The 13,826-nt window shown below is 38.4% G+C and overlaps 1 protein-coding gene across 5 annotated transcripts in view; it reads left to right on the top strand.

The window, feature by feature from the left end:
- The window catches only part of PTPRN2 (protein tyrosine phosphatase receptor type N2), a 621,717-nt gene that overhangs the window by 582,502 nt on the left and 25,389 nt on the right, over nt 1-13,826 (top strand). For all 5 annotated transcript variants that reach the window (XM_032442979.1, XM_032442981.1, XM_032442980.1 and 2 more), the window contains exons 18-20: nt 6,375-6,494; nt 7,591-7,757; nt 13,636-13,689. In XM_032442979.1, coding sequence (XP_032298870.1) covers nt 6,375-6,494; nt 7,591-7,757; nt 13,636-13,689 — 341 coding nt within the window. The remainder of the gene's footprint in view (nt 1-6,374; nt 6,495-7,590; nt 7,758-13,635; nt 13,690-13,826) is intronic.

Raw genomic sequence — 13,826 nt, 5'->3', positions numbered from 1 at the left:
ATACCTCTTTGTTTCCTTGCAAAGTCAAATCAGATACAATACTTATTTACATAAGTATTTACATAAGTATTTGGAGTCTTTTTGTGGTTTCCCATATCCATGACCATATCCATGGCCAATATAATCAGCAAAGTATATGAACACCATATACCTCTGGGAAAGGAATAGAGAAATATGACTTCCTTAATTTTGCAGAGAAGCAATAAAGTTAAAAGCACCTACAATGGTAAGCCATGAGATTGAATAAAGTCAGCACTTGTAGTCTGGCCCAGGAAATTCCCAGTCTTTTACCTGAAAAGGTGCATAGCTCAGGCTAGATAGTTCACCCAGACCCTTATCCCTGGAGATCTGGCAATGACGGTATCACACATGAACAGCTCTGGGTCTGTCACAGATCCAGGACAGAATGCAGGTGTTGACCCTTTCAGGTTAGGATATCCTTCCAGGAAGAAATAAGAACTTTTGCCTACATGTTCTGAATCAAACCCATGCTTTTCATTACTGCATCTTTACTATTTGCTAATACATGAAATATTCTTAAAATTGAGATTTCACACTTCTTTTTAAAGACAAGTAACTACTACTGGCTGGAACAGAGGATTATGCTCCTGTGGTTGGGGCATACAGCTGCTCCTTTGATTATTTTCTTTTTTTATTGCATGACTATTAAATGTAAGGTGCAAAAAGAGTCCCAAGACCAAAGCCCTGATTTGAGCCCATGGAGTTCACATGCCATTTGCTTTTCATTGCCCCCAGTCTGTATTTCTTAATCTAAAATTACTTTTACAGTAACAGTCTCTATCCATATTTAAGAGTATATTGTCAGATGGTTCAAAATTTGACAGTCATTTTCCTCACAGATCATACCAGCGCGTTCAGAACATAATCTTTGAATTGTCTGTTGGTTGTTTCCCATGCAAAAAGGATTAGTCATCAGGATCTCCAAGGGAAAATCCCTATGGACAGAAGTCCATGTGTCTGTAACTTAATGAGTCTCTTCATCAAAGATGGATGCAAAATCCATCTTTCAGGCCCATGGGTTGAGTAAGCACAGCTACAGCAGACCCTCTCCTGATCTAATTGCTGGTTTACATGCCCCCAGTTCAGCATGCATTTTGAGTGCTGAAATTAATTTAGAGACTAAATTATTTTTTGGTATTTTGTTCTGTGCAGAACGTGGTGCTTTCAAGCTGTTTTGGCTCCAAAGTTTTATTTTCCTTGCCTGGGAAGGGACTTTCTGCATGTCTAATCAGTTTTCACCTTCAGAAAGAAGATCAGATGAAAAGACACAGAGTAATTCAATGTGTAAAATATGCATGTTTTAATTTAATAAAAGAAAAACAGCAAGGGAGAGAGAGGCACAGAACAGTAGCCCCTAGAGCTCTAGTAACTTATCAAGCAACGTGAAATAAAATACAGCATTAGGAATTCCATAAGCGTTCAGTACAGGAGTGTGTGCTTACCACGCTCACTTCTAATTATGGCTCAGGTCAGAGGAGGTACCTAGAAGTGGTCCTTTTATAAATTCTGTCCCTTTAATTTTTATATTCCATCTCTCAAATGCTGAAGTGAAGAGTTAATTTCTGGCAGTTTTGGTGGGACTGTCCCTCTTTAGAGTGGTTTTGTCAGCACTGCAATAATAAAGGAAGGACTGAAATATTTAAATAATTTACTCATAAGGCTTGAGTTATCAGTCTCCCATGAAGAAGAGTAGTTCATGTTTCTTGGGTGCAGCAGAAGTTACTGCAACACATGCAGCCATCTTGAGTTTGCCCTCCTCAATGGTTTCCAAAGAAGTGTTGCACAGATGTAGTGCATGTGATGTATGGAGCAGTTTGAATTCACTTCATGTTTTAAAATGCCTTTGAAACTGCAATTTTTAATTAAATGTAGATGATTACTGATAGCTAGTTGTTAAAACTACAGATCTACTGAGCTGTTTGGCACACCTATGGATTTGTAAATGGACACACTGACTTTGTCAGATTTGACCCTTCTTCATATCCAAAGGATGCCACTGACAACCAAAACGTTTTGAAAAAAGTTTGATTTTGAGTGGCACCCAACCAAAATTCCAAGTGCCCCCAAATATTTTTGCAGTTAAAAGCCCCCTCCCTTTTCTCTCAAATCCATTTAAAAAAACGGGCCTTGGTTTTAAAATATTCCATAAAATATTGTTTTACAGCTCCTTCTATTCAACACATTTCCTATTTCTAGTGGAGAACCTGAAAGAAATCACAGTGGAGATGTGCATTGGGTGTATATTCTAATCATGTAAGGTTTAGTACCTTACTTTGTTGTTGTTTTAGGAATTGTTTTTATCCATATTAATTTTTGATCATCATTAAAAATTATTTGGCTTTTGTTTGTTTGCTTGCTTATCCAAACAGCTGCAGTTTCCAACTATTTGGGGAGTTAAGAGTCTGATTCTGAAGATCTCTTTCAAAATGCTGCTGTTGTGGTTAAAATGTAATTTTTAATTAACAGACTGGATTTAGTTGATCATCCCAGTTATTTTCTACTTTTAAATAAACACATTGTAGAGCCTTTTTCACTAGTCCCAGTCAAAAGAACGGTGTCTGAATGCAAGCACGTATCTTGTCATTTCCCCATCACTAAAATAAAGAAGATAATGGCTAAAAAGAGGATTTGGGTTGGATCTCTCACTGTAAATTGAAGCTTCAAAGTGATTAAGTTTCTAAATATATATATATGTATATATATAAGGAGTTCATAATTCATATTAGCCATCTAATTTACAAGCCAGTAAAGAACACAGTTTTAAAATATACTTACTAGCTTCCAAAAGACGGTGTTTTATTAGATTTATGGTTGCTGTAGCAGTGATTCTCCTATTTGTGGCTTCTTTAAAAAAGCAGTTCTGTCCTCCTTTGCAAGTAATTTACACTAAAGTTAATTCCTCCCAATGCAGAAGTCCTTCTTGTGGGACTGGCACACTAGATAGCCACAGCGTGGGTTCTCTACACATGGTAGGTTTCATCAACAGGGAATCCTGCAGATGTCAAATGCACTCACTGCTCGTCTTTGGGCTGCAGGATTCAGCCTTTAATTTGCAATAAATGGAAAGAGATGCCATTTTTTTTGTCTGAGAAATGCTTTGAGAATGATACGTACAGCAGAAGCTCGTTAGAGATACTTAACATAGCATGTAGGTTGAAGGTAGACACGTCACACAAAATGAATCAGTCTTTCCTTTTCAGTGAAGTGTTTGTGTTAAAACTCTGTGGTGAGCTCCTCTATGTAACTCAGACTTTATCTTTTCTGCTTGGAAATCTCTATTCATTTCTTCTCCTCCAAATATTACTGTAAATTACAAACATGAAACTACCTGTGCAAAGTGATCTAGCATTTGGTTTTATATGGTTCTTTGCCTAACAGTAATTAACACTTAGAGTCTAAGACATAATTTTGTGAGGCTCCGCACAGCTTCTGCTCTGAGAACCCTACGCTCACTTTATTCTTATATTGCATGCAGTGGCTTCCTGTATGTTATGCAATCATGCAAAGTTTAGAACTATATAAATTATTGTGAATTTGCAGTGGAACATCCTTCCTTCTCTGGATCCAGTTGAAATGTTCATTTGGTAGCCAAAGGCGCTTCCTAGAGCTTGTGGAGCACTGTATAGCCTAAGGCTATGCTACCTGCCTGTCATGGCAGAGGCAGTCACTAGGGCCACTTTCTAGCACATGGCCATATCCACACTCTCTAAAGCACAGCTGAGTGCTGGGTGGTGGGAGCTGTTCCTGAATCCTCTACCAACTTACAGATGGGACAATGGACTGTATGAAACTCTGTGAACAGCTTTTTACTCATCCCTCTTCTGCTTCATTTGGAAAGCAATCCGGGTAACAGCCAAATGTTCTAATATTTAAGTTATTAAGGAGAAAAAAAAAGAGCCGTTGTGCTCAAGTCACAGCCTGTGAGTCTTGCTGAATATCCCATCTCAATGGTTTGCAAAGGAGATGAACTGACAATTGCTTGAAGCAGGCATGTTGCCAATAGATTGCGTTACCTTCTTGATTTAGTAGATTTGACTTTGACATTTTCTCTCTATGACTGAAAAGAAATATTATCCTCCAGAGTAACTTTCAAATTGTTTGTTTAAATTAACTTTCATTTGGATTTATGCTTAATGAAATCTTCGGAGATGCAGACAGCCCCTGTCTAATGAAATGCTGTGTCTTTGAACCAATGAACGGGGCTGCCAAACTGTAAGGATTCCTCTCTAAACGAGTGGGCTTTTATAATGTTACACTTGGGTGGCACAAGCAGAGTGCTCGATGATTAGTTTATGGTCTAGATCATTGTATTTTTATTACACTCATAAAAACTGTGTTTCTCCTCATTTTCGTAATGGCTTCAATGAGCTTCTATACCTTCTAGAGGCACATTAAATTGTTATGTGATGAAAGTACTGATTTAGTGGGTCTAGTTTTAAAGTAAGATACATGTTTTGAATTCTGATAGTAATCTGATTGCTGACTCAAAAAAAAAAGGTGAAACTACAACAGAATGAATGAAATCTGTATCGTTTTCCTTACATGCAGAGAAAGTTGCCAGCTGTGTCCCAAAAGGAACGCAGAGACAAGATATAAATGCTGAATCCACATCAGTCTATAAAATAAGTTATCCATCAGTTTAAAGTATTTTGCTCTTCTTGCAGTGCTGTCAGTTTTTAGCAGGAGGGTGGGTGGATGGATTATGGATATTTTGTTTTTTTAAAATCTCTTCACGGGGGAGAAAAAGAGAATTAAGATTATTTTTATTCCTTGTATTCAACTGCAGTCTTTTTTTCCTTTGCGTCTGTCCAAAATTACAAATAAGCCCATTCTGTGCAAAGCCTACATCAATTTCTCTAAATAATTCTAAGCTGTTTTTAAAAGTTGTTTCTATTATGTTACAAAATGGGGGAAAGAAAAATAAGCAAGAAAAAATGTTATTTGTTTCTATATATTCAAGCTGTTCTTAAAAGAGAAGAAAACATCATTATCCATGAATGGGAAACCTTTTTATTTGATATGTAATTAAAAAAAAATAATCCTTGAATTGAATGTATCATCTCATCCTTGCTCAGTTTAGACAAAGGCCTTTTTTGTTTACAAAATTTACATGTCAATACAGTCGCTTATAAATATTTCTGTGAAATAAACATAACCCTTCACAAAAAGAGCCGTTTACTCTTCATTCAGTAATTTCATATGCGAGCAAAAAGACAATGAAAGTTGTATGCAAATATAACATCAATGTACAGCGTAATAATAACAGTTTTTAGTGATTATGCTGCTTGGTATTAATTCATAGGAGCCTTTTTGTTCAGCCATGGGCTGTGTTTGGAACAGAGATGCACCAGACCAGAGCATCTCATCTTGTTCTGCTGTTGGTGTTAGGCAGCCGCAAATCCTTCGGCTGAGATTCCTGTGCTCTGCTCTGTGGCCAGTCTGAATTATTGAGAGCTCATGCTGATGGGGAAGATACAGCTCCCCTTCGTTCATGCTGTACCTGTGCTCCAAGGGGGCACAGTCTGCAGCATGGGTCGGACTTCCCTCGGATTGCCAGGATTACAAAAAAAAAAAGAAGAAGAAATATAAGAAGAGAAGGGTTAGGAAAAGAGAAAGTGAAAGAAAAAGATAGAAAAAAGAAATAAAAGAAGGAAGGAGGGAGCAGAAAGAAACTGAAACATGAAGGAAGGAAGAAGAAAGTATTGCACATTTGCAATGATTCTTTTCTAATTGTGTGAAAGGGTGATTTCTCCATCTGAAGTGTTCCTGGAAGAAGAGATTTGGTCAGTTTATTTCTTCCCCTTGCCCTTTACTTATTTCCCTGTTATTGTTGAGATGCAACTTTTATGCCACTTTCAGCAATGCGGCAGTTCTGTAGCTTTGACTGTGCGAGAAACTGAAAGGAATCAGGGATGAGAACACGGGTTTCAGCAAATGCGACTTCTATAGCAGGTCAAAGCACTGCTAATGGCATATCTGTGCTCCTTGGGTATTCAGTATCAAGCACCAAGGAGCTGAGTGTTTTGCAAGTATTGTTCAGTGCTTCCTTTGTGGATCTAAAAGTTTGGTAGAAAAGCATTTGAACACAGTACCAGGAACAAGGAGAGGTTTTACAGAAGACGTGAATTGAAATCACTGGAAATTCTTTAATATTTCATGGATGCCTGCAAAATATGGTGCCAGTTTATTCAGGGATTTGAAAGCAGCTGCAGAGTAAAAGTGTCTAATGAAAATGAAATAAATTTCCTGTGAATGGAATAAATTTTGATTGTGTGTCTGAGTGCAGTAATTATACATGTCACGCAGTAATTAGGCAGTCACAGTGTGGCTATGGTGTCTTTCTTTGTCTGCAGATGGTCTGGGAGAACGGCTGTGTCGTTATTGTCATGCTGACACCCCTCACGGAAAGCGGAGTCAAGCAGTGCTACCACTACTGGCCTGACGAAGGGTCAAACCTCTACCACATCTACGAGGTACCGAAACAAAGCACTGGGTGTAAGCAGGGCGAGAAGAGCATGGCTTCATTTCATACAGGGCAAAATGCTGTCTCACCTGGTCTGTCCTGTACATCTTAAATAGCCTCAGTGTGTCTTCCAAGTAGTCATAGATTGGCCAAAAATTTGGGTGGTTTTAATTGCCTTGAGGCTTGCACCTCATAACGTCATGATCTGAGTCTTACAGGGAAACAAGGGCAGTGATTTCATCTTTAACACAGTCTTGTAAGTGGTTGATATACAGAAGTGTATTTTTATATTTTATAGGACTATTAGTAATTTTAGAACTGGTGGATTGTGCCTTAGGAAAGCCATATGTATATGTTTGTAGAAAAGCTTCAATATAGCTTTTCGTAATTAATGCTGTCTATTTTTACCATTTGCCTCAGTCACAACACTAAATACACGTTTTTATTTTCTGCTATACATTGCTAGCCCAAAATACTGTGTCATCAGTTTTGTTGAAGTGTAGCCTTGACAATGGCTGTCATGTTTTTCCAGCTGTCTCACTGAGCAGAGAGAGAAAATAACACCATAATGCCAAATACAACTAGGAAAATATCAAGAACTATTGCTATTTAAACTAACAAGTGAAAAAGCTTCCTTTCTGAAAAGACCAACTCTGAAAATAAGTTCCATTTTTATGCCTATTTTTCTACATAGCTGAAAATCTGACTTCTGATTTATCACATGGATTCCACTGTGAGATTTCTAAGACCACTCTGGGTGGGCTGAGCAATGGATGGTGGGCATTTCTGTGTGCACAGCATCTGGAAGTCTGGTGTGTTTTTAGGCAGTGCCTTTTGCATTCGTACAATGTCAGGTTTCAATTTCATCTTTTTTCCTTTGGCATTAAAACTATCAGTGATTTTTTTAATGTTTAAAATGAGACAGCAGAGGCAGCTAACCCCTTCCTGACACCACGGATTGCTAGAGAAAGTTATTTTCACAGCAATGCTCAAGTTGATAATAAAATTTCCTGCAGTTCCTTCATCCAAGACATCTTACACCTGCAATTCTGAAGTTGTGGCTTGCAACTAGAATTCCTGATCTCCATTTGTTCTCTGGGGTGCAGGTAAACCTTGTCTCCGAGCACATCTGGTGTGAGGATTTCCTGGTGAGGAGCTTCTACCTGAAGAACCTGCAGACAAATGAGACCCGCACGGTGACTCAGTTCCATTTCCTCAGCTGGAATGATCAGAGAGTTCCTGCTTCCACAAGGTCACTGCTGGATTTCCGCAGGTAAAGCACAAAGTATGGAAGTTTATTTAAGTCAATTCAAATCTGAGGAACTAAACTTAAACTATCTGTAATTCTAATAATTCTCTTTTGGAAGGGCATCCTCATCCTGTGAAGTTGCAATGATAAACTAACCTAAAAATCTGCAGTAGATTGATTTTTGCTATTGCCTCACAAATAGATACACTCAGTTCCCATTTAGAGATTGCTACCTTCTTCCCTTTGTACAGCTCTTCAGTGCTTCTGTACTTCTTTGTTTTCCAAGTATTTAGACGTCTGGAACTTCCAGGCCTTCTGTGTGGCTTTCCTATGATCCTTATTGCAGGCATCTCACAAATAGAGTGCATTGTATGAGCACACTTAAAGAGAAAATCACGCTGGAGTCACTTGGCAATAATGGCATTGCCATGGTAGTGTTTGCTTGTGAGGCCTCTAGACTTTATTTGGTTGAAGAAAAGGGGAAATTAGAGAAAGCAGATGAAAATGTTGACAAAGCATGCCCTCTAGGATTTTAAAGAAAGTCAGTGTGGCTTTAAAATACAAACAGACAAAGGCAAGAACTGTGAAAACTTGTCACCTTCCTTCGTGTCTGCTGGGTCTGTCTAAATTTTAATTCGAAAATTAAAGCCGTGCATGATAAATATTGGAGAGAAATAATCTTCACTTGATTGCAAACCATGCCCAGCACACCATGCGTAGGCGTTAGCGTGTACCCACTAATCCACTGCAGTGCGCTCATGACTAATGAAAAGAATCTCCAGGAGGTTTCAAGAGTTGGTTCTCAATCCACGAGCAGCCTCTGGGATCTTCCATTTTCTTCTTTGTGCTACGATATTATCCACAACCCCCCAAAGTGATTACACAGGGCTCAGGGCCCATAAGGTCCAATCTTGTTTCTTTCAGTTAGTGCGTAGAGCTCTGATGCAGAGATATGCATCTGTGGTGATACGCTGGCTTATGTCCAAGCAGGACCTGGTTGCACAGTTGTCTGCTGGCATAATTTTACCCTTAATAATTTAGGGCCAAATGCCACCATTTATCCACCAGCAGTCTTGTATTGCAATCATTCTCAAGGCAGAGCCACCTCACTCATTGCATGTCAAGTGACGGAGTGCAGCAGTCACTGAGAGCTGGGGCTAGGTAAGAACATAAGGACACTCTCAGGATGGAGTTGAAACTGTAACTGAATTTTTTCCTAAGTTTCCTCTTCTGGGTTCAAATACAGATTTTAATGTGATTTTTATAAGTTGATTTTCCTTTGCTTGTGGTATTGTAGAAGTTGCCTGAAGTGAAAATACTAAATGGGTTTCGCTAAGCTGTGCAAGGCTGCAGCACTGGTTCAGCACAGTGCCTGATTCTGCTTTTTAAAGTTGGTGGGAAATTTGGTATCACTTGATCAGCTTGTACAGCCTGTACATCTAAAGCTTGGAGCCCCTCAACTCCCATTTGAATCAATAAGACTTGAGGTCCATCTGTGAACTGTAGGGTTAGGTGTCACATCTTGCATCTCCAATCAAGTGCTGCTTGGAGACACTGAGTAGGAGTTAAACAGCTGTGTTGAAGACATGTTGAGCAATAGCTTGAAAAAGCAAAATTGTAACTGGATGAGAGGAGTAGCTGAGCTGCTATCCTTTCCATTTAAAGCAAGTATGGGAATGAACCTGTTAAGATTTAATTGAATTCTGAGTGTTCATTTAATATGTATTCGCAGTCCAGCGTAGGGTACTGTAATCATTTGCTACGTGCAGATTTTGTACAATGAACTCATAATACTGAATGCATAGTAAAATTCCTTCTGAAAAGGAATTTTGGCATGCACAGTGGCTGGTCTATGAATCTCAGTTTTCTTGGTCATCCGATGTTGCTGGTTTTGAAGGACAAAAAAGGGAATGCATTTGGCATTCATTTATACAATACATGTTTGCACCTGAAGCTTCCTATTTAAAGTACAAGCTCTGCTGTATTACAACAGCTGAGTCATAAAGCCCCCAGAATAAATGTCTGACAGCACTGCCGTACTCACAGTAAGGTGGTGCTAGGAAGGGGCTGCTCTCATTTCCTTTAATCTATGTTTCTATGTGCATTCAGTGTGTTTGTATATATATATGGATATGTGTGTATATTTATATATTCACATACATATATGAAATTAAGCATATACATAACCAACCCTCTATTTTTTATAATTCATCACCAAGAAAAATTGGATTCCCAAAATTACCTTGCCCAGAGTCTGTGGAAATATGGACCTTACAATCTTTATTCAAGTGAATTTTGCAAGTCTCTTTGAAAAGTGAAAGCTTACATTTCTCTTGCTATGTATCAGTGTTTTAGAATCTAGCAGACACATTAAACCTTGGGGAATAATCTGTCATAACTTTCATAACGCAGGTATAAATTGCCAAAAAGAGATTATTTTACATATCTCAAAAATCTGTACAAAAGACAGTCCCTGAGAGGTGAGGCTACTGCAGAAACTGCTGGTCAGTTTTGAATGCTTCTGGAGTCCTAATTTCATTTTGAACAATAGACCAATCATTATTGCTCTGGACTAGCTTGTTAGTCATGCACTGATATGTGTAATTAAATATTTCTCGAGCCCAGAGGGAGCACATTTACACTATAAAGAGGGACTGCTAAGCTAAAAGATAATTAGCATCACATGTGAGGGCTTTGCTTAAACTATATATCTATTATGCTATCACTTCTTGCTGTGTGCAATGGCATTTACTAACACTGCTCACTTTAAAAATGGACAAATTCTTATTTTGCCAGCTAATTAGCGGTTGCCAGTGTCATTTTTGTGATGTTGCAGCTAGTAATATGAGCCCAGTTGCATAGTCACAAAAGTGATCATTGGAAACTGTGACTCTGCTGCAGGGACAATGTGGGAAACCCCTTTTCTGAGCCTCTAACGACCTCTGACCTTTGCTTGCTGATGGTTTGCATGATGATTTCTTTTTCACTCAATGAGCCAAGGGTTGGTTTGTATTACTAATCATTCTTTCTAAGTTAATTCTTCCTGTATATGTATATATATATATATATAATATATATTTTCTTCAACATTCAAGAACTTTGCTTACTGACGAATTTTCAGCTCAGTCTCATTAGCCAGAACTAGAAATGAAGTGAGATGTTGCCGCAGTTCTAAATATTTTCTTACACTATATACAGATAGAGCTATGAACCAGCTGGATTGAAACCCTTTATTTTAATGTGTTTTCTGAAATGTGTGATAATGAAAATGTTGGAAACCCTTCAATAAAACTGATAAACATAAGGTGTCTTTCCCTAATGTGCGTCTCTGATTGATTTCCTGATAGGTTTAGTTCAATTTGTCATTGAAAGTATATTAGGATTGTGGTAGGTGGCTAGTCACAACATGCAAGTGTCATATTAGCAGTGTCAAGGAACAAAGGAACCACACAAGCAGAAAAAGAAATGGTAAATACCCCTCCAGTTCTTAGCCTTTATGTAATCTACTAAATGCAGAAACTACTCCTTACTAGCGCACGTGATGGGGGGAGGATAACCAGCTGCTGTGGGGAATGCAGACTCATTTTATCAGATGATGTTAGAGACATTTCAAAAATAGTTTACTGTGCAATGTGAAAAATAAAAATGAGACTTTTGTGTTGTACGTAGGTTGCTCCAAAATTAATGTCTCCTAATTATTTCCATGGAAGCTGCAACAGATTCAAACAGCACAATAACACTACTTGATAGAGCAAATTGTCAGCTGCAAAACACTGTTTTTCAACATAGTCACCACCATTTCACCAGTGATGAACAAGAGCGCCTGCATGCCATGCTTGTAAAAATCTGCATGGCCGTCTGGAATATGGCTTGTCTTTCATGTTGCTGTCACTACTGCTGAAACGCACCACCCACCACCTCACTGTGCTGACATCCACTGTTTGATCTCCATAAACGTTCAGCAAGCATCAGTGAATGTCAGTGGGTACAGTATTTTCCGCATGGAGGAATTCACTTCTACACCTTTGCTTTATATTGCACTTCCATGTCAGACAGCATTATTTCAGGATGCCCCGCTGCTTCCATCCATTGCACAGCAACAAAATGAAATGGTTTTTTGGTGGGAAGGTTCAACCTCTACCGCCCCACCACCAGCATCCACCTCTGCTGTCAAAGGCCAACATAATAAAATAGGAGGCATTACTTTTGGAGCAGCCCTTCTATCCTTGTATCCTTGAATAAGCCATCAAGAATCAAGTGACTCATTCATGCTAAAACCCTACTGCAGCTTAAGTTGTTGAAAGCAGAGAAGTGTTTCGCTTGATAGTGCCTGTGTATGTCTGTGTTCATGGACATACATAGGTCCTATATCATTTCCAAGTTCACGTGCTTCTTGGTGCCTTGCCACTTATTTCAATAGAAAGTTTTCCTATGGCATCAATTACTTGCATACAAGGAATATAAAAACAAATAGAATGCAAGTATGAATTTACATAAAAGAAGATAAAGGATTGTGAAAAGTCCTGAATTCTAACATTTAAACAGAATTATTACAAGAACTTAATATCACATTCGGTTAGAATCCTAAATGGTAAAAAGCAGAATGTGAAATTCCAGCTTCTTGCACCGTCATCAGAATCTCTGCTGGATTTAGTTCCAGGTATCCAGACTCCTTGTCAGATTTAGAAGCTTAGGCATCTTCAGGCTGTACTGTAAGCAGTGTTATATGCATGCTTTCACAGCACAGATGATAGTGAATAGATGAAAAGCCAAGAAAGAACTAAATGATTCAGGAGGTTAGCTATGTTTTAAAATTCATAGTAACATCGTAGCAGTTTGCCAGATTCCAGCAACTCACTTCTTCAGTTCAGCAGTTGGGATCTGCTGCAACACTTGCACTAAGCTGGCCACCATCAGGGTGGCTGGGCATCCCTCAAAAGCTGCCCTGTGATGTGGTTTTATAGGAGACCTTCCAGCTCTATTAAGCTCAGGCAGCTCAACAAGGAAAATGAAAGGTTTTGATTTCCTGAGGAAAAGTTTCACTGTTTAATCCTTTATTCTGCTTGCCTTGTTAACATATGTGTGCATATTTGACGGGCTTTAGATGTGCAACATACTTTATATGCAAAATACGTTCTGGAGCAGAAGAAAAGATTTGGGATTTTGGTGTTTGTAAGACAATTTAAATAGATCTAAGCCAATGTTGCAAACTCTATTCATAGACTAGGTGTCTTTGTTGAATTTACATAGATGTACATTTATTGTTTCCCTTCAGATACATTCTCTCACCACTGAGAATCTTCAGCTAGAAAGCTGGAGAAGGCAGTCATTCGAATATTAAATGTTTCAGACCTTTGCGCTAGACCCAAAGCGGTACATCTTAGGGACTGTTTGACTTATTTTTACAACAAATGGAATACATGTTAGATTTTTGTCAGAAGCTTTTCAGAAGGTTGACTGTTTGCCGTTTTGGAAAGGATTGGTTTTACAGAACAGCAAGCATTATATGCATTATATAAAGTCTACCAGAATCACCATTTTTAAGTTTGATGCCCCTCAGTCTTTCTTTGAGTAAGCTCGTGAACTCAAAGTTGGCTTTAAAATTAAAACATCTCATGATGATCTTTTTGGAGCTAACGTCTGAGACACTGGAGAAAGGAGATCATTTCATTTACCTAGACAAGAAGGGATGTTATCTGGGACCTCTGCAACAGCCAAGCAGAAGCAAACTTTAAACAAGATGACGTATGTAACAACTGCTTGTTATATCAGGAGATTATGGATTAGACAGTTTCTTTAAGGGCTGTAATAATTACTTTTTCATATTGCTTGTTTTTGGTATGTGGCTGAAGAAGCAGTATGTAATATGCTTAATTAATTTTTTGTGTCTGTTTTATTTCAGGAAAGTAAACAAGTGCTACAGGGGTCGCTCTTGTCCAGTAGTTGTTCATTGCAGGCAAGTACAATTTCTAACATAGCCTCACAGAGATTTCTATGAGCAAGAAGTTAATACAGATGTAAGCAAAACATGCAGATGAAAGCTTTAGATGAATCACTAAACAGATAGTAAGGCAGGCTGAAGGTATTAAATAT

This window comes from Coturnix japonica, chromosome 2 (genome assembly GCF_001577835.2).
Source record: "Coturnix japonica isolate 7356 chromosome 2, Coturnix japonica 2.1, whole genome shotgun sequence".
Taxonomy (NCBI): Eukaryota; Metazoa; Chordata; class Aves; order Galliformes; family Phasianidae; genus Coturnix; species Coturnix japonica.
The sequence above is the reverse complement of the archived record's forward strand: the minus strand, read 5'-3'. Positions and strand labels throughout refer to the sequence as shown.